General features: G+C 39.6%; 1 protein-coding gene across 1 annotated transcript; it reads right to left on the reverse strand.

The window, feature by feature from the left end:
- Positions 1-310: 310 nt before the first annotated feature.
- On the reverse strand, positions 311-21,951 carry LOC113956895 (uncharacterized protein F13E9.13, mitochondrial-like). The gene is given in 8 exon segments (XM_027663899.1): positions 311-1,241; positions 6,713-6,840; positions 8,907-9,057; positions 13,497-13,618; positions 13,620-13,675; positions 20,476-20,558; positions 21,706-21,781; positions 21,911-21,951. Coding segments are annotated over 8 exon segments (816 nt in total). The 5' UTR covers positions 21,920-21,951; the 3' UTR covers positions 311-1,050.
- Between the last annotated feature and the right edge of the window lie 144 nt (positions 21,952-22,095).

Raw genomic sequence — 22,095 nt, forward strand, 5'->3', positions numbered from 1 at the left:
AGGAATGAAAACATTTTATACAGCCATGACATAACAGGTATTCTTTGGGTTCTTTGACTCATCCTTAGAGCTGAAAGATCAAATTCATGAGGAATCTCTTACAACATACACAGTGAGAGTGAGACTAATATTTTTCCTCTACATTTTACAGGAAAAATTAAAATGTGTGTTTACCTGTCAGCTTTGGTAGAAAGGTTTCTATCATATATCTATGATATATCTATCATATGCCTCATGTATTGGAAGGAACCTGGCAGTTTTTAACATCATTAATACTAGTCTGGAAAGGCACAAAGCTGGAGGCACTTGCTGAAAAATAATAAACCTTTATTAAAATCTCCAATTTTCACAAAAACATTTTGACTAAATTCCAACTCTACTTAAGATATAATATTTACATTTATTTTCTAATAAGTATTGTAAGTAAATCAGTATCCCACTTATCTTAAACTTCTGTGTTTCATACAATTACTTCACTTTTGTAATAAATGCACAATTTTAAATGAAAAAATAATGATCTTGAACTTTAAAAGAGCCCTTCATTTGAAGAGATGAAAGTGCTTTACATCCATTCATTCATTATGTCTTACAGCCCCTGTGTGATGCAGGTACTATTATCATTTTACAGATGGGGAAACTGAAAGGCTAATTAACTTGTCCAATTTACAATACTTTTAGCTGTAAACTTAGTGCATCCTATTGTACTTAAAGGCAAAACAGAACTCAGCTCTCCTGTGATGAATATTTACTGCAAATTCTTAAACTCCATAGGCATTTCAGTTATAGGAGAGGACATATCACACAAGCCTTCAGGATTGGGTTTGCATTGGTGATGGCTTTGAGCACCACAGAAATGTGCTGCCTGGAAACAAACATCAGAGCACCAGTTCACTGCAAAGTGTCACCACGTTTCCCAGCTAGTTATGGAGATTATGTGCATTTTTATTTGATGTTATTCACCATTCAGCCACACGTTTGTGCTTTAATTCTGTACAATGTACCGTGCTGCATTTATACACACACACAAGCAAGTACTGTTTACTGACAAGCTCATTCCCTCAGTGGACTTATGTGCTCCATAAATTTCTTTACTCGGTCAGGATCAACAGCATTTGCCCAATAACCTTCTTTCTTGAAATACGAACCCATTATTAGAGCATCTGCATCCAAGTAATTCCCCACATTCTCCAGAGTCACTCCAGACCCAATCAGCACAGGAATCTTCACAGCATGCTTAACCTCTGAAGAGAAGAAAACCAAAATTAGGGTTAAACCCTGTCTTCGAAACTCTATCGATAAAGACTTTAATTTGCCTAGTTTTTCAACAAAAAAAGGGATCAAGAAATTCATGATCACAGCATTTATTACTTTGCTACAGAATGAAACAAGTTCTCTAGCAAAAACACCTTTAGCTCTAAACAGCTGTTAAGAAAAAAAAAAAAATCTCACTTTTTACATTATGTTCTACGAAACACTTCATATATTTGCTTGTATGAAAAACAGCTGTGATCATACAGACAACAGTGACAGCTCCAACCAGTGTTCCAGAAATCAAAAGCCAGAAAGACAAGTGGTCTTTATCACTACTAGGAATGTCATGGAACAAAAAAGCCACTTATTTTTCCTTTATACAGTGTTATTTAATTATCTGACCTTTTACCTAGCTCCAAAAGGAGAAATAGGAAAAAAAGAGGCTCAAAATATTATAGATTCACTTCATCTGTCAGGCAGAGGGGTGGATCTCAGCCCATGGTCCTGGTGAGCACGTTCACTGTGAAATGTGTGTGTTCTCACAGACCTGACTGTGCAGAAACTGCTCCACGGCTCAGTTACCAGAGTTCACATCTTTTGGAATAAAACCAAAAAGGGATGGTTGTTTTGAGCATGGAAAGGTTCTCCACAGATAAATGAAATGTTGTTACAGTATTTGCTGCAGAACTTGGGTCAGTACTAGCTTGAGGGGAGGGAAGCCCAGTTCAAGCATCCTTCTCATCCTCTCATTTCAAACTGACCATCCTGAGAGTCACTCATAGGGCTGGATGCTTCATGCCTTAGAGAAATGTTGTGAGACATTATTTCTGACCGTTAAAAACATATAAATTGGCTTAATTGGTGATTATCTGATGGAAGGTGGTTATAGCTTGAGGTAACTAGAGGAAAGTACATATGCAACAAATAAAAGTCTGCTTCAAAACACTGCTTAAATGAAGTTTCATCAGAAGCCTAACTTATTAATTATGTTTCAGGAAAGACTAATTATTTATCACCTTCCTACTTCACTGAAGAAAGGGGATCAATTAAAATGCTCTTGAATCTTTCTTTAGGTCATATGCCCTACCATTTTTCCATCTAGGAACAATAACCCCTTCTTAAAAACATTTTTACACAAAAATGAAATCATTCCACACAGCCCTTCCTGAAAATGTAAAACAGATCAGATGGATCATGCTAATATGATTGAAACTTTAGTTATTTCTATGCATATTGGATATTCTTAGTCATTCTGCTTACAGCAACAAAACAATTCATTTTTAGTTATTTATAGCATGATTACTGATATCCCGTTCTAGAAAAATCAGATTTTTTTTTGGTATAATATCTTTATGCTCTTAGAAATATCCTATCTGCTTTATACTGATACCAATGCAAAATTAAGGTGCTACAACTGACCACAGATTTGTGCAGCAGTATTTCAGTGTATCCCCAGAGGAACTGGGCTTCAAGTCAATATTTGTTTTCGTGACAATTGCGTAAGGCACATTAGCAGGTAGTGGATTCATAATTATTTCACATCAGCAGGAAAAACGAAGAGCCAAATAATTAAACAGAGCATGTTCATGTGGGTCTGAGGCAGACTCAGCCCCACTAGGCAAAGGGAAAAACCCAGTGAAACCTGAGACTGATCTGAAACTCTGAAACACCCCAAAGCTTTCCAAAGTAGCAAGGTATCCAACTGCTGCTGTGATCCACACATGACACATGGAGTCCACACACATCTCCTGGGTTGGAGATTTATTCAGACTGACAACGTGAAGAACGGCAAAGGGAGCGCTCAGTGTGCAGTGAGACTGCGTTACCTCATTAGGAATGCTACAGATGCTACTTTTAAGTCCTTTCCAAGCACATCAAGCCTAAAGTTGATTAGTAGAAGGTGATTTGTCTATTGGCTGTGTTAATACAAACTCTAACCTGCAAAAGAAAACAAAGCAACAGCAGTGAGATGTGCTTTCGTATGGCAATGTTCAGTCACTGTCAAAATGTCTCCAAACACAGAGCTTTGCTTTAAATCTCTCAGCTTTCTTGGCGTTCTTTTTCTGGTTTTTTTTGACACAGTCAGAAAAAGGAGACAATTTTGTGATGTTGCAGTAACAAGACTGAAGTTTACACAACTCGCACATTTCTCTGTTTCAATGGGCTGTAACTAGAGGGCACTGTGCTCTTTCTTGTGGCAGCACAGCTGCAGATAGGTCTTTAATAAAATCCAATGAAATAGTGCTTGGTTGCAAAGCACAATGAAAGCATTTGAACTATGGTATGCACAAGTTTCATGAAATAAAGGCCAAATGCTCCTAGCTTGAAAACAATGACGAAGAGCGGCGTAAAAATAAGCACCACGGTGCCAATAACTTGCTCGACTACTCTTCTTTAACAGCTTTTTCATTGCAGTGATCACTGTACCATACACAACTCTATGTTTATGGTAATGCTCCACCGTAACACATTTTTGGGTTTTAATTCAAAGGACTTGTTCTCTGCCATTAAATCTAGGGCTTAGAAAAAGTACTGATTCACATCTCCTGTTTATCTCTGAGGGTACCATGGAGGCAGCAGCCTCTATTTTGACCATCAAAAGGTGAGAGGGTGAATCAGTCTTGATGCCCTTTTATGAACAATAATTAAGGAGGTGACAGTCATAGCCAGCTGTTGGATTTCATTATGTACCTGTTTTCCACTGGTTACTCAGCTGAGGCACTTTGCTTTGTGCAAAGAGATAACTGAGCAGTCATTACACAAAGCTTTGGTCACTTAAAATACAGACTGAATGCAAAGCAGGTATCACAGCAGTTATATCAAAAGGAAAAAATCTGGTAGATTCACACACTCCAACCAAAGAACATTCCACAAGGCAGCAAACTGGAACAAACTTCTATAACCTCTTAAATGAAAAGATGGTTTGTTAATGAATTACAATTGAAAACACTCAGCTATAATTCTTGCTCCTTAACAACATGAAGTCTGGTTTACAGCCCTCATACTCCATCAGCCACTGGTGCCCTGGTGTGCCCAGGCAGCCCTGGAGCAAAGCCTGCCAGCCTCTGCAAGGAGAGGTGCTGGAAGCTGCCTGTGAGAAAGCAGCGACACAAAGTACAAGCAGAGTTCTCTGGCTTGACAGGGAAACACTCACTTCCCACAGCCCATCACAAATCAGTCAATTCCAAACAAAGACACAAAGGCAAAACCACTTCTGTATTACTGCACAACAAAGCTGAAAAAAAGACATGACAAAAATCTCATCTGTCTCTCGGTTCTGCTTTCAAGAGATGCTTTGCAGTGTGATGAAAGGTGCCCAATTGTGTGTATCACTGTAACACAGCACTTCCAGGGTTGCATAAATTCGTGAAATGCAAAATTTCACTCACATCAACACCAACTTTGTAGCATGTAGATCTAATCCCTTTTAAGAATCTCCTGACATAGATATGCCTAATTTGTCATTTCCTTATACTGTGGAGTATTGATTTTTAAGTTATTCTCTTAGCTGTTTTAAGACAACATCCTTCTCATGAGAGGGTCTGCTAACATCCAAAATGCTGTGATCTAAGTAAAATAAACCCACGATCTGCAGACTCTTGCTTTCATAACACAAATCCAAACACAAAATTAATGTGTACTTCATTACAGCTGCCAACTCTGATTCATTTTGTTCTTTGGACCCAGAAGGAGAACAAGACAGAGACTGATATGTTTGTTCATATGAAAGAAAAGCAGAAGCCATGGTACTGTCTGGTTGAAAGTTCTGTGACAAAAAACCTCTGGGCCTACAGGTCAGGTTTTGCTCTGTGATGCAGGAAATCAGTGGAGGTTGCACATACACATGTGAAAGCAGAATTTAACCTAGGATTTTGCCCAAAGACTTATCAAATCCTTTTTAAAAATTATTTCATCTGCATTAATACATTAACTGCAGGCAGGTCTGGAGCTCTAGATTAAGGAAATCTTGCAGTCTCTAAAGGATGCTTAGCTTTCATCATCACCTTTCAGTGTATCAACATTCATTTTACATGCTCTTAAGCATGTATGATAGATACTAAATCCTGAAAATACTGAATGATTTCACGCTTGAGGTCCAAGTTATCTATGGCAAATAAAGTAAGTTTTTCACGCTGATCTGTTAACAAAAGTTGAATACAATACACTGCACTAGAACTTCAAAACTTTCTATGTTAAAGTATGTCAGAAAGAGTAAAACCTTAACAATAGACATTCTATTTTATGTAGTGAGACATTCAAAATCAAGCCATTAATCTAAATTAAAATTAGTGATGAAAATTAAATGTCCCCATGATGGAACTTTAATTCTAGCATGGGAGCGATACAGTTTCATAAAGACAGCCCAAACTTATGCCAATATAAAAATATGAAGAATCATAGCACTTCTGCAAAGGTCAGAACTCATAGATCAAATGAGTCTCCCCTGATAAGAAGTCCACAGCACTTAAAAATTATTTTGATGTTAATATCCTCCTATCTACCAATGAACTTGTATTCTTTCTGAAAATCTTCCAAGCAGTACTTTCCCTGGTATTACTGTTTGGAATGCTGCCTTATCAAAATGTCCCTTTCCTTGCAGGACTTTAATTTTCACTGTGAAAGGTTAAAATGCTCACCTCTTCAATGGAAAGATTCATAGTTAGTTAGATTCCTAATAAAGCTATAAAGTAGCTTTTTCTTCTATTAGAACCTTTTAGGAATTAAATAGCGATTTTTTTTTTTGTTCATTTAAGCTTCAGCATCACATAAAAGCTTGAAATAACTGTCATTTTTGTCCTGCCAAACTGCTGTTTAGAAACATACCACAGCCAATCCGAACTGAACAGCAGCTCAAACTGCATAAAACCAAACCCCACGGTGAAGAGTTTCTTCTCTTTCCTCTTTTTCAACTCCCCTCTTAAGGAACATGCAGGAGAGAACACTTGGGAGAGGGCATGATCTGGCCATATTCAGAGGCAGCACATGTGCCAGTGTATGGAAAAGGAAGTCACTCCCTTTCTGCAGCTGGTGAAAGGCAGGCCCAAGTACCTAACACATACAATGACACTGAAAAAGGGCTGAAGAGTAGTTGGCATCCTAAAACTCACACATGGAAAGTGACACAGCAAGCAGACTACAGAAATAGTCTGTCCTCATTTAAAGAGCAGGAGCATAGCAGCTCTCAGTGGCAGGTGTATTTTTCTGCATTAAAAACTTCAACCAACAACATTTTCTTCTGAGCTTATGAATCTGCCAGAAACAGAAACCTCTCTTCCTTCCATAAAAAGCACACCCTTTGAACAATGGGAAGTATAATCCAAATATCAATTCACCAGTTGTCAAGACTAAAAAAAAAAAAAAGTGATATGATTAAATTAATTCCCCTAAAGCGAATATATGGATTTCTACATGAATTCAGAGTTCAGTGCCTGCTGGGCAGGCTTTGTGTGACATCCCTCACCTCGTAGTTCCCGGGGATCCGCAGGCAGAGCCGTGGCTGTGCCAGTCAGCACCACCCCATCGGCCAGGAAGAGCTGGGCAGCCTCGGCCGTCTGGGCCACGCCGACATCGGCCGTCAGGGCGTGGGCACTGCAACAGCAGGACCTGGTTACTGTCAGCACACACCTGTTACACTCACCCTGCAGCAGGGACTGCGTTTCCATCACAACAACCAAAGGCAGGCTTTGCGAGCGAGGGCAAGTGTCCTGGTTTAAATCGGGAAGAAACATCGCAATCCAAGCAAGAGTTAAAACAACCAACCTCAACAACCATTTCCATCAGGGAAGCAGAACTGATGGGCCTGTTGCTCCGGGTCTCCTGCCTCTAAAGAGTGATTGCTGAGTGTGAGCCACCAAGTGTCAATTGAGACGGCTGCTTACACGTCGAGCACCTGTGTTTCAGAAATGTTGAGCACACAGAGCTCTCTGACTTCAAGTGGGAGCTGTGGTTGTTCATTCATAAATCAGATCCTGCTGCCTAGAACAGAATCAACAGCCTCCACGTCATTGCACAAGTCCAACTAACTGAAAGTATAGTTATTACCTATGATATAATCATAGGAATCATCTTACACAGCAATTACAAGCATCAATTACCTGCAACCCAGCTGTTCAACAGCAGGCTTTGATGTATGGGTGACACACTTTGAAACCTCTATAGCAATAGCAGCTATTAATTTAAACAGTCCTAAACTTGGAAAGAATTCCAGCCATTGCTGGTTCAACATCTGACTGTTGTTTCTGTATTTCCATCTAAATAGAAAACAACAGCTATGGCCAACATGTTGCACTGATGAGTGGTGAAGGCACCAACCTCCTCATGGATCAGTCTGTATGGACAACACTTGGGAGAGGGCATGGTCTGGCCATATTCAGAGGCAGCACATGTGCCAGTGTATGGAAAAGGAAGTCACTCCCTTTCTGCAGTTGGTGAAAGGCAGGCCCAAGTACCTAACACATACAATGACACTGAAAAAGGGCTGAAGAGTAGTTGGCATCCTAAAACTCACACATGGAAAGTGACACAGCAAGCAGACTACAGAAATAGTCTGTCCTCATTTAAAGAGCAGGAGCATAGCAGCTCTCAGTGGCAGGTGTAGTTTTCTACATTAAAAACCTCAACCAACAACATTTTCTTCTGAGCTTATGAATCTACCAGAAACAGAAACCTCTCTTCCTTCCATAAAAAGCACACCCTTTGAACAATGGGAAGTATAATCCAAATATCAATTCACCAGTTGTCAAGACTAAAAAAAAAAAAAGTGACATGATTAAATCAATTTCTTTTACAGAAAAGTCTAATGAAATGTATTTTATTTATATATATCAAAAATCATTAGAAAGAAAACACTCTGAAAGTACCTGAAAAGCTTAATTTGACCACACTGCTTGTTTACTTTCTATTTTGAAATTTATTACTTGCTTATTATATATTTAAGATCTTCCAGACTTGGCTATTCTCATGATTACTCACATACTACACACAAACATTTTAATTAGGTTATTTAGCATGTATAATACATAGCACTTGAGCAGTTCTTCTGGGAAAAAAAAACAGAATGACATCTAAATTGCTGAAAGTACCATGTGACAGGTAAGATAAAGTAGCAGTAGAAAAGAAACTGGATTTGTTTGTCATAAGTTCCTTCTGTTTGATAATCACAGAACATAACCTGTACGTAGACAGCACTGATTTAAGTAGAAGAAATCAGTATTATTGGCAGGAAAAAGAAGAAAGATTTTTAAAATGCCAAAATATTATGATTTGGATGCTTTTATATGGCACCTGCTTACATGACTAAAAAATAACCTTAGATACATAACCTCCAGAAACAAATATTTCTTTACACATAATAGGCATATACACAAGTGTATAAAATCTCACTTAATACCAGATGTAAGACTTTTACAGTCTGCATTTTTAAATCCTAGAGGTTAAACAACTACGAACTTCACAGATAGACCAACCAGCAACTTACAGGTGGAAATTTATTTTTAAATGTATCCCTTATCAGCACTGCAAGACCTTGCTTAAATAATAAACTCCCTATATCGTTAATGGTCCTGACACTAAATTTGCACTAACAATCAGAAATCGGGGAAAAATATAAGATCACAATTAAATTCAGATTTACAAAAAATATTGCTTATATTTACCTATGTTTCTTTTTAATATCGGCAAAAATCTGAATGTTCTCTGCTCCAACTTGTTTTCTGTATCGTAGCAGGTCACCTGCACAGGCATTTATAATCCCTTCATCAGCCACATGAGAAAACACAAACCCTTCAGCCCGGATAAAATCAAGACCTGAAAACAATAAAAAGCAGTATTTTAAAGACTGGAAAACAGAAATACTAAATCCAAACAAAAATCCACCTTACTGCCCTTCTTATTTGATGCCAACACAAGATCCTCCATATGTTCTAGGACTAACCAACGTTGCTTTTCCACAAATTTAAGTTTTACATGCTTTATTTTTACCCATATTCTGACCTCTTTCCATCTTACTACTTTTAGCTCCCATCTCTCCCATAGAGCCCACCAATTTTCTGTCTATCCCCATGGTTCCCTTCTTTCTCAGCCCCTCAGTTTGTTCCTGTGTGGCTCAGAAAAGGCAGCTGCACATCCTGCCCTGCCTCTTGCCCTGACGTGCCACATGCTGACAGAGGAGCAGGTAGGTCAAAACACGGCTCCTTTGTCCTTTTCTCTCCACAAAGGGTCATTAACTTGCATCTCTTCCCTCTTTCAAGAAACTCTTTCATTGTATTACTTCTTTCCCAACATCTACCCCCCTGTTAAATGTGCCTCAAGTTGGCCATCGGGTCAAAAACCATCAAGGACATGGACACAGAGGAATAGCATTGTCATCTTTCTTTACGAAATTAGGCATGGAAACACAGCCTGAAACACAACCCATCTGATTCCATCTTGGTGTAGCATGTTTTCTACACAGCACCACATCAATAAATTACTTGTAGAGCTGTGCCAAAGGTACAAAAAAAGGTAAGGTTTGGGAAGAGCAAAACTCTTTTCCACTGTACTCCAAACTTACCCTGATCATCAATTCTACCATGTCTTAGCAGCACGGCTTCCACCATATTCATTAAGTTTCGCACTAGGAAGATCTTGTGGGATAGATATTAAGAGGAAGATTACAAACAAGAATTACTTCACACGGGCCATTCATTGACTATCAGGGACTCCTCCCACAGCCTTCAAATATCTGTGTTGTAATACTGAAGCCTTGGACCATAATGTAATAAGCCTGCAGTTGTAAGGCACAAGATTGAATCCTGACTCCCTTATTCCACTTCCCTCTTCTCCCAAGTCTTTCATAGCGCTGAAGTTTATTTCACCTGTCACTTAACATCTCCACAGAAGCTCTGCACTCATCTTGTGCAGTTTTGCTGTTATTCCAGTTTGCTTTAGAGGGCTCTTCCAAGCCCTTCTGAAGCTCTGCTGCTGCTCCAGCTTTGGAATCAGCTGCACGTTTAATTAGAGCTGACATCATACCAAGGAAAGCAGTGAATGTGGAAGCAGCTATCAAGAATGCAGTCCCACCCACCAGAGAACTGCTTAGGCAACGGAGGCATCACCCTAGCATACTTCAGATACAAACAGAAATGATCTTGAAAATGTATTTACCAAATGACAAGGTGCCTGTTTATTTTAAAATTTCAGTTTCGCTCCCAAAGCCCTGAAGTTGCAGAATCAGAAGCTTATGCCTGATAGAGAAGAGCCTGTATTGCTTAGCAACACAGACTCCAGCTAACAAGAAACATCACAGATGGATGTCAAATGAAATGCAAGCTGTCCTGTGCCTTGAGATTAGCAGCTGAAAAGCATGGAATATTCTCAGGATCCAAAGTCAAGAGTGTGCCACAAGTACAGCTACAGGTGTTTGTAGACACTGGATAATAAACACACTGCAAACAGCCTGATTGAGACTTCTGCATCTGGGAACAAAACCTATAGATTCTATTACAACACCCAAGCTTACAGAACAATTCAGAGTTAAATAAGAAAAAATATTTCTCTAATCATAAGACTATTGAAGGGTCTAGAGACATGTTACACTTTCACAGCAATCAATGTTTAACTCAAGACAGGAGCTATTCACTGAGTAATTTCATTTATTAAGGTCACTGCTTACATGTTTGTTGACACTTGGTTTGTGTTTCCTTAATGTAGTAATTTAAGACTTTTTGCTGAACATTAGTATGGTACTTAGTTTAACAAGGCTGCACTCTTGATCTGGGTTTTTGGAGGCCAGGAAAATACAAATTTTAACCAAGTGTAATAGGTGCAGGCACCATATCATTATCCTTCTGTTTTATGAAGCCATAATCAGATTCCACTAATGAATTCATTTTTACGCTCATAAAGTTGTGAGAATGGTACTACTGCTTACTTTCACATTTGGCAAGCTGAAAAGTAATAGCTGCTGAATAGTTACCAGGCAGTCCCATTTCTGACTTATATGGGAACAAAACATTTTGTAGTCTCACTGGAAAACAAGAACAGGAAGTTTCCAATGAAACCTAATAAATAGAATTTTAAGATTATGTTAAGAACATGGAATCAAGTAACCAGCCACAGCAAGGTCTGCTCAAGGAACTTGAGCTTATGTCTTTCTCAAAAGCAACTCCCCCACTATCCTCCTACCATTGCCCCACACCCTTGCTGAAGCACCCAGCACAAACACAATTTTGCTGGTATTCCCTTCTTTAATGCCTAATTGAATAAATAAATGTTTCCTAAAGAACCAAATTAAATGGAAAAAAAAAAAAAAAGAAAATCCCGACCTCCTCAGATGCCTCATCCCCTGATTTATTACTGTTATTTTCAGATCTATCTGCCAAGCTGCTGGGAAAATTCAGTAATTTCATCTGTTACTATTTGGCTACCCACAACACATTTATTAGCACAACCACATGTTGCTGAAGTTGAGCTTCTAGTTACACTGTAAACCTGCTGATTTTCTCCTGCCCTTTACAAAATAAAATCATTACCTTCTCCTAGAGACCATTTATAAATTCCCTGTGTGGTTCTCTTCAGGGTGGTTATTTCTACCAAAGATAGGAATTTCCACAGGGAAAATGAAATGACTGCATAGTAGTCATAGTACAAGATGCTACATATGCTTTTTAGCTAAAACACCTTTAGCAAGTTATTTTTGTAGTGAAAGCACCCAGGACTTGCTTTATTAATATCCACCTATTAAAATTGTATTGACACTAAAGTCACTACTAGGTTCCTATATAAAAACTACTCAGAGGTTTGCTGCCTACAAAGTAGCACTCACTTTACTATGATTTTGCTTAAAGTGATTTTTTTTTTTTTTTGCTTTCCTGTTCAGTGAACTTGAGACAATCATTTTTAGAGAAGTGCAATGAAATGCATTAAATACAGGCCCTTCCTGGCTGGTGTTCTCCAGTTACAGAGCAAATAGTGCAGAACAGTAGTAGAGCTGAGCAAAACTCAAGCCCTCCAGGAATTCTCTCCCTCATTAATAATTGCTGAGAAGAGAAGTGCATTGTTCCCGCACTATATCCCTTATTTAGTGATGATTTTTGCTCCTCAAAGGATGCATAACTCGTTAACAATCTGACCATTGCTTTTAAAAATAAGGTGTGTACTATTTTTGCAAACACCTATGTCCCTCGAGCATCCCACACGAATGCAATCTCCAAAACAAACTGGATTCTGTCAGCGTTTTTATTTTAGGTTTTCATACAGGTGTTGCAGCAATAAAAATCAGGTTTTGTCAGTTTGTCAAGTGGCTTTGAAAATGGCAACTTCCAATTTCAGAGCACGCAAAACAAATCTGAGACCAAAACACATCTACTAACAAGAATGTGAACCTTTCAGAATATATTCGGCATAATTCAAATTGTCACTGCAGGTAGGTTACCCTGTATTATTTCACCTGAAGTGTGGTTTTCAGTTAACACCAGCATCTTCTGCCTGGCTCTATAAAATTTTTACATTCAAAAATGTGCATCCTTACTGCAATCACATAAGCAATTTGGGCAAAAAACATGCATTAACCTTCAATTTATGAATTTAGGAAGTACAAGCTTTCCACATTAAGCCAACCCCCATCTTTACATCATGGAATGTTACATATGAAAACCTAAAATTACTTCAGTAAGCAGTAGGAGCAGAAAGGTTAGGAAGTCTAGGATTCATGCAATAAAGACAGATTAATTTATATTTCATTCCCCCAAATGCAATTTAAGTAGTTTGGCTATCTGTACATTCATTATTTGTTATTATATAAAAAGCTTCATTCCATCCGTTCATTAAAGGAGACAATGAAAACTTAGTTTTAATGGATAACAGTAGTAGCAACAACATATTAGATGCTGAAACAGGATGCTTAACCACAGTGGGTTAAATTGATCCTCAAATACAATTTAAGTGAAGTAAATAGAGTTACACCAAAGGTAGCTTTTAGACACGAGTAGGTTTAAACTAATCACTACATTTAGACAGGTTTCACCTAGAAAGCTGCTGCAGCAGCCTTGGGATTTTCAGCTCCCTCCAACTGAAGCAGTGCACAAGTACCATCTATTACAATCAAGCAGGCATCTTCCTCAAAAATCTAATTTCTGCTTTTTCAGGGTACAGTGAGCTTTTCATGTCTCATTTTTCATGGTATCTATGTTAGCACAATGCGCAATTTGCGGAGAGTAAATGCCATGGCAAACAGCAGTAATAACTGATGAGTCATTTCTATTTACCTGCAGCCAGAGCCACTGCTATTGCCTGCTGGTTTGCAGCACTCAGGACCTGGACACCCAGTGGGAGACGGGGGCAGCTCTGTCTCACTGCAGCACCAACCACTGCCATCGCTGCCGTGACCTGGCCCAGGACACACGGTGTACGGGAGGTCGTGCATGTTTTCCACTATCAAGCCATCCTGGGGAGATTGTTATAACAAAAAATATGATCACACCGTGCAAAAAGGAACTTTAAACACGTGGCTAGTTTACCCTCATCCTGTTTTGTATGAAGAGACACGCGAGTTTAAGGGTTTTCCTTCAAAGGCAGGACTATCTGCAGTAAATTGTGTTGATGCATTTGATGCACACGACCACTTATAAAAGTGCTTTCATCAACAGCACGGTATTCGCAGGGAAATCATGAGGAGAAATAAATGCAGTTTTAATTATGCATTCATCAATTTGGTTTCCTTTGATCCATCCTAAAATGTGAACTATGGGCAAATGAGTTAAATCTTATACTTCATTAAAAATAGTGTAAAGTCAAATTTCAGTTATCCAAGGGGAATACAGGGTATTGAGTATATTTGGATAATGGAGGATTTGGAGATAATCAGGGCAATTTTCAATTCAATTAATGTCAGAAAATAAGTGTTATTTTGGATAAATAAAGGAATTTTTTGTTTATTGTGTGTATTTGTAGTGCGCCTAATACCATAGTATTAACTATTGATATTTCTCCCATTCCATATTCAGAATTACTGGAAGAAAGATATTGCTATTTATTATCTATTAGACCTCTCCTTCCACATGGACATACTCTCAGCAAACACTGGAGTGATGATAAAATACTCTGCTAATACAATTTATGCAATTTATTGAAAATCTTTGTACATTACCTGCTACCACGCACTTTTCCAATCATTGTGTTCCAGGAAGTTTGCAACAACAAATCACATATAATTTTGTCAAGGACTAATAACAAAAGTAAAAATATAGTCTTGAAACATATTCCAGGCCTGATATTTTGCACTTGCAGTGAGAATATTAAAAGAAACTAGATATCTGTCATGAGCTTCATTCTAAAAATTCAAAAAGTTTAACAGACAAACTAACTGCATGCATAGAAAATAAATTCTGCTCTCTGGAATCTTATCACACATCTTAATCCTTTAAAATGAGAGCTTTACATTTCAAAGACATTGTAACTGAACCAGAATAGAAAAAAAAAAAAAACATTTGAGAGGGAGGGGAGGGAATACAACTAGAGATTAAACATAGCATCTTGGTTAATAATAACACAGAATGAGGAAGAGGAAACAAAATAAAAATATTTCCTTTTTCATAAACTTTCATATGTAATGCTTCTCTAGTCTTTGTTGTAGTGTAGAAGCCCTTTTGGCAGGTAAGACAGTATATAAAATGCAGTCAGCATTTAATGGCTGAATTACAGGCTAAGCCACAGACATCATAAATGAACACCTAACACAAAGGATGAGGAGAACTGAGAATGGACATAACCTGATGGAACAACATGGTCAGCCCAAGCACAGGACACACATATGTTCAGTGCACCAGGGCACAGCTGCCTTTACCAAATTACTTACAGCTGAATATTTACACAAAATACATGCTACCTAAAAAGCAAAGGGACACAACCTATTAATGGGCAAGGTGACCTGCTATGATGAGCACTTCACATTAGACCTATGCACTATTTGGTGCTTCATCAACATATTTAACTACATAATACCAGTCCAAAAAAACCTGAATTAGGAAAACCAGATATGACAACCAACCAAAATATCTGTCCTTGACTTTGTTTCTATGTCCAATTCAATATGTAACACCCACACTTCTGTACCTGTGATGGGAGGTAGCCACGTGACAGAGATGACAACCTACCCTAAGAAAATCCACAGCATCTTCAGAAATTGGAAGAAAAAAAAAAAAAGGACCAATTTTTATTCAGTTCCTCTAGGCTGAAGTCAGGGCTGTTCCAACCAAAGCAAACTGACCAAATGGTTGTATCTCAGGCACAACTACAGAATCCTTTGTGTACCAACAGAAAGAGAAATCCCATGGTCTTTTGCTCTCTCTACACATAAATAATCAGGTCAGGCTGAGCAAGAATACAAAGTTGGTCAGTAGTTGAATGTGGCAAAAGGATTAATGCAGAACTATAATATTTTAACAAAACAAATTCAAAAAATGCAATGAACCATCAAAAACAGGTAATTCCTTGAGACCACAAAATCTGGAATCCCTTGGCTTAAGAATGATCTACTTGACAGACTTCACCAAAATCTGGGTATCTGGGAAACTCCAGAGTTATCATAAGGGCCAGGAGCTAGGATCTGCCAAACAGAAGCCCCAGGCTTTCAGGCAGCCAAGAATCAACCTCAACAGGACACACAGGAAGAAAGGTGACTGGGAATGGGACTTCAAATGTTCAGCTCCCAAAGAGCCACATAGCAGCCAAAAAAAGCAAGAGAATGGGCTGGCAGAATTCCATAGCAATCCCACAGTGAAACTGAGTTTTCTGTGAGTTGCTATTACTTTGATAGTTCAGGATTTGCATAAAGCAAATTATTCCATTAGATACATTAATGAATTAATTCATTTAATAAATTATAAAAAACCTAGCCATAGTACTATGCATAACAAGTATCTGATTGAATTCCAGCTCAAAATGCAGGCATATGGGAGGATTACAAAATTTCTCTCTTCTGCCTCAAACTTACTATCTTCACTTTTCAGCAACTGTCTCTTCCTATGGCCTGGAGGTCCACTATTACAGTGAATATTTTTGGTAGTACTTTAATAATCTATTATTCTTTTGGTACCATCCAATAGACTACGTGATTTTGCATAGTCTGTTTTGTTTAATTAAAAAAAGAACAACATATGTTCTGCAATATAGAAAGCTGAATTACAGAGGCATTAAGTCAAAGCTTTCTTTTACATTTTATATAAAAATATAACACCACAGATTTCTGTGTTTACTGAATTGATATGTATATAAGACAGACTTCTGTACTATCAGACAGCTAATTAAAATGGGGAGAAAAAACAGTTATGCTAAATTAAAGTTCTTGGAACTTAAGCTTATAGTTTAGAAGTCTGTGGAAACAGCTACTGCATTACATCCTCCAAAGCAGAATTTATTTAGATAGTATGAGACAAAACTCTAGCAAATACCTTTTGTGTTCCTTTTCCATTCAATATTAAGATAACTTAAGTGTTGTTTATATGTAATAGCATTATTATAAGTAATTCTCAAACAATATATTTCCTTTTTAGGTTGAATTACTTCTGAAGTGCTACATATGTGTGAAGTGCCCTTTGTATCACAGTCAGCTACTGAAAAATAGGTCATCTAAATAGCTCTAAATAGCTCTCTGGTTATACAGAGAAATAATTTCCTTAGCTTTATTCCACTTACAGAAACAACCTCTTAAAACACTTCAGCCCCACAGGCACCACAAAAGAAAAGCCTCAAAAATAGCCACAACATTATAAACCACAACAAGTGCAACAGTTGTACAAGTTTTAACTCAGCATAGACATAACTTTTCCCCAGGGAAACGTTAACCCCAGTGTTTCCCCCAAAAATAAAGGTTTTACCTGCAAACATGTGCACACCAACACACACCTTTGCAAGCTCAACAGCCCTACTCTGTCCTGCAGGAAGGAAAGGGGGAGTTTGCACCATACCTGTTATTCTATAGGCTCAGGTGTGTAATAAGGCTATTACAGCTTTTCCCCCACCACAGACATGTGCCCCTTATAAAGGAAATCAAGTGCCTTTGCAGAGCATTTAATTGCTGTATCTAAGCACAGGTTCCCAACAATTCCTTTAAAAACTCACCTCCAGAGCAGATCACTGCCTTAACAGAGGTAACTATCTTATGTTGTCCTGCATATACCACAGGAGGCAGCTGTGGGGAGGTTTGTCTGCTGTTTTATTTTACTGTAATACAGTTAAGATTTGAAATGTTCACCTCTGTAATCCACGTGATAACTACCTATATTCTTCCATACAGGAATACTAGTTTATTCTATCTCGACTGTTATTAAATTCTAAGCATTTTGAATTCCACTTATCACTGTACTTATAAGAGTAGCAGGCTTAAAACTCTTCATTTAAAAAAAAAAATCAATGTAAAACATATACTGACAACTGTTTTTAACGTCAGGTACTCAAGTAGCTACAGTTAGGAAACAGCAACCTGTAGTCAAATAATCTTTATCAATGAAATCAGAGGCAACTTGTGCTCTACTTCCTGGCTAGAAAGCAAGTGCCAGCCAGGCTGAATGGAATTAATAAAAGCTAACTTGAATATATATTGTGCATCTTTCTTAAACAAAAGCATGTATAAATTGGAGGGATTATAATGCCCCATACTCTGCTGCTTACAAAATCTTGCCTAGGGAATTTCAATGTTTAGCAACACAGAAGTACAAAGCATATACATTTTGAGCACAGATGGCTTCCTAACTGAGCATTCACTTGTTTTCATTACTGTGCTCTAATATCACAAATCTTCCACATTTATTATGTTAAGCTGCTAATGTGTCAGACAAGTCACCTTCCTCTGAATATACCAGGATTTACATCCAAGTGCAATGCATATGGAGTGAGCAAGACCACATACTTCCTTTTTCCACGTTAACAGCAATTCAAGCAACTTAAGACAATATGTAAACGTCTAATAGCAGCAAATGGTTATGTATCTTCTTAAAGGCTACTGCAGGCAGCATTTGGAAACACTGTCAGTAGAAACATCCATGGAAAAAAAAAAACCCTGTAAGTTTTTCCAGCTCTTCTTCCACAAGAAAAACAGACAGCTTAACAGTTCACTTGGAATACTGAGCAAGAAACACAAATATATTCTCACTAAAAAAGCAGGACAGTTTGGAAGAGTGGTGATCTCTGTGCAAAAGCTGGGAAAGTCCTGAAATATTTATCATGAAAACTCGCATTTCTCTTAAAGTACCAGAAAAACTAAAGAAGTGAATTGCAGAAAGCATTAGGCAACCCTACTGAACTTACAGAAGCTCTCCTGATTATCTCTGACATTTATAGCATTAATAAAGGATTTGTTTGTTATATTGCCATAACACTATTCTGTATAGATCTTTAGAATGAAGATTGCTGTGGAATGCATAGTGCCTTTTACAGGAAATAAACTAAGCATAACTTTAAGCCCTGAGTTTGTCCAAATGTGTAGAGAAATGACTGCATTCACCTCATCTGACAGGTAGGTTTAAAAATATATTTAAGTTCAAAGAACTGCCCAATTTATTACAACCGTTGAAAAGACGAAGTTTAAAAGCCAAAGTAAAGTTTTGTGTTAGTACTGTTTTTAAAGCTTGTCTTAAAGCTGCTCCAGCTTTGTGCAGGCCAACAGTGTAAGTAACTGCTTCTGTACCCTCCCTCACCTTCGGGTATTCTTGGTGTCTTCCCCCTGCTGCTCCAGGATTCAATGTGTAATTATTACATAAGGGAAACGGGTAAACAGGGAGTGGAATGTGGGGCAATGGCTTTATGAGCTATAGGTTACTTGTGCAACCACTTCTTCTGACACAGGAAGACAGAGACTAGTATTTGCCACTCCTCTGACGTAGATCAAATCACATTATACCCCATGGTGATACTGTAACAACAAAATATAAAGTGACAGTACAGAAAACAGAGCTATTTCACACCTGTTCTTTCAGCTGGCATGAAAAGGAAGAAAACTTACTCATTCTGCTCAACTTGCAGTTAAAGACTATTCTAACTGGTTGGACATCTTGCATGTGCTAATCTGGTTCACAGGCGCTGAAGCCCACCTATGTAAACATCATTCTACCAGAACGCTGCTTGTCCTTTCAAAACAATTCTATTCTCAGCATTCTTGCCTAATTTAGCCTTACTAAGTGCTCTGCCCATAACCTACTTTGTGTGACTTGTCTTGCATTTTGACCTGGGTCTTTTATAATTTAGACTAAGCTCTTGCATTCAATTTTGTTCCCTCTGTAAAGTATCGCTCTAGTTTATACATTAAACTGTTTCAACTTGCCTGTTATTGAAGTTTTGCTGAAAACAGCAGCGACTGCTTGTTCACTTAAGACATTTTCAATCTTGTACACCACCATAAAATGTTCATAATGCTGTGAGCAGGTCAAAGAAAAAGCACATCAACACCCCTAGACAAGGTGTAATGAAATGTTTAAAACACATCTGACCTTTCAAAAGGACACACACCCTGTTAACATCTACTGACCTATGAAGATTACTATAGCACTTAAGGTCCAACAGCAATTCTGCTTCTTCTTGCCTCTAGCTGAGACTGGCCTTTCAGGCCTTCTCTGCATGTGCAAAACAGAGGCATATTTGCTGCTGGGGGCCTGAAGAGTTAAAGAGGGCTGAGAAGGGCCTAAGCTTTACTTTTTTAGTCCCTTAATTATCCGTGCTGTTTTGGTACAGACACAAAGGTGGGGTGATCCTGCACCCTACAGGTGCCTGAGGTATGGATGCAATGTATCACCTGTGCACATGGCAATCCTCCAGGACTCCCTGAAACCAGAGTGCTGTACAGACCCAAAAATACAGTTGCTTGTCAGACTGGATGGATGAAGCATTCTGCAGCCAGAGACCTAGAATGCCACCAACAATCCATGCTGCAGCCCACTTTCCTTTTTTTTCTTCTTACCCCTTCAATGGACTTGACTCCTAGAAGCTGATGGTCATCCAACTTAACTTGAATTGTACAACTTAAATCTAAACTTTTTAAATTATTTTGGGTGCAAGTGATACTTACATTACGGTTTTCTTCGTAATCTGGAAGGCCTACTTACTGTGTTGAAATAAAAGACATGTATTTAAACATTTCCCTAAACCGTGTGGTTTAAGATGCTTTTGATGAAGTACAGGACCAATTTAAAACATTGGCTATGCAGAAGTGGTTTTGTTCAATGGCTGCCACAGGAAGAAAGGAACAAAACTTACAATTCCAGCATCTCTGTAAGCTTCTGCTTCTTGACAAGCTTGATCAACGATCTGGGCCAATGGAAGAGAACTTCTTGGTGTCCCTGCAAGAATAACGCTGCATACTCCAGGGCACAAATGAAACACATGGGCAGGGACAGCTCTTGGGTAGGACAGCTACAGGGATTGGCAGGCTGAAATAGGGAGATACAGGGTAAACTTGCTAAAAGGCTGCTCTGTCTCCTTGTGACACACCTTAGTGACTTCTCTTTCCTTAGCTGAACTTGGCACATCTGCCGTAACCATTTAGCTCCTAAATCTAATTCATAAACTTGAGGAATGTCTACTATAATCCCTTATTGCACCAGGTCTGCTCTTAGCTTGCTATTCCTGCACTTATTATAATTTATCCTGCATTAATGATGTTCTGGACAGTACAACCTACGGGTAAGACCAACCCCTAGGTCTGCAGAATACCTGTGCTAAACACCAGCCAGTTTAAAACCAGTTAAAGCTATCTTGAATCTGCAAGGCTGATCATATCTGACCTTCAGCATTAAGTGTTCCATGGCAGAAATGAACACACATGGATTTTGTTGGAGTTCCATGAGTTTCCACTAAGATCAACTCCAAAGTAGCTTTTGATATTCAGGCTCCTAAATCAGGCAGTGAGAGTCTGAAATGGGGGCTGTGCTGAGCCCTCTGACAGCTCTGTCGGATTTCACAGCATGGGGAAGGCTGGACAGTGCCTGGGGGCTGCTGCTGGGAAAACCTGGAGCAGGGTGAGCTCTGGGCACCAGCCCGTCAAGGTTGCTGTGATGAGCTCCACTCCCCTGAGTCCTTGGAAAAGAGGACGAGGAGGCCAGGCTGGCACAGACCTGCCTGCTGTCCGAGCTTCCCACTGTGGCAGCTCTATCCAACCTGTACCCTGTCCTAATGCTCATTCGTGCAACTCTCTAACCACTGCTTCTTAAAACACTGAGCTCATCAACACCAAACCTTTGTTTTCTCAGCCTCGCTCCTTAACGGGGAACCGTCTCCTGCCTTTTTTCCCCTCTGAAACGGGGAGATGCCCAAACTTAGGGCACTTCACGAGCGGCCCGTGGCGGCGGCTGAAGGGACTGAAGAGGCTCCCAGGGGCGCGGGCTTTACTCGGGGAGGCCGCAGCCGGGCCAAGGGGAGACACCGGCGAGTGGGGTCCCGCTTTGGGTCCGGGTGCGGATCCCGCCGGCCGTGCCGCCCAGCGCTTACCTGGCAGCGCTCCCACGTGCACCATCCCAATGACCGCCGCCTTCAGCCGCCCGAACAGCGCGGGCCGCCGCACGATCTGCGGGGAGGGGAAGGAGGGCGTGAGCGGAACGGGGCGGGGCCGGGACCGAGGTCGGGATTGGGATCAGGATCAGGATTGGGATCAGGATCGGGATTGGGATCCCGGTCTCGTCCCCGCTGCGCTCACCCCGGACATGTCCCACGTGCCGCGCGCTCCGCTTCCGGGTGCGCGTCGGGGCCCCGCCCCCTGCTCCGCCCCCTTCCGACACAGGCCCCGCCCTTCTCGTGTTTATCCCCGCCCCTTTCATCCCGGCCTCGCCCCCCTCGTTCTTGGCCCCGCCCCTTTGGGCCGCGGCCCCGCCCCTCCAGCCC

The sequence above is a fragment of the Corapipo altera genome, unplaced genomic scaffold (assembly GCF_003945725.1).
Source record: "Corapipo altera isolate COAL_440 unplaced genomic scaffold, ASM394572v1 224, whole genome shotgun sequence".
Classification (NCBI taxonomy): domain Eukaryota; kingdom Metazoa; phylum Chordata; class Aves; order Passeriformes; family Pipridae; genus Corapipo; species Corapipo altera.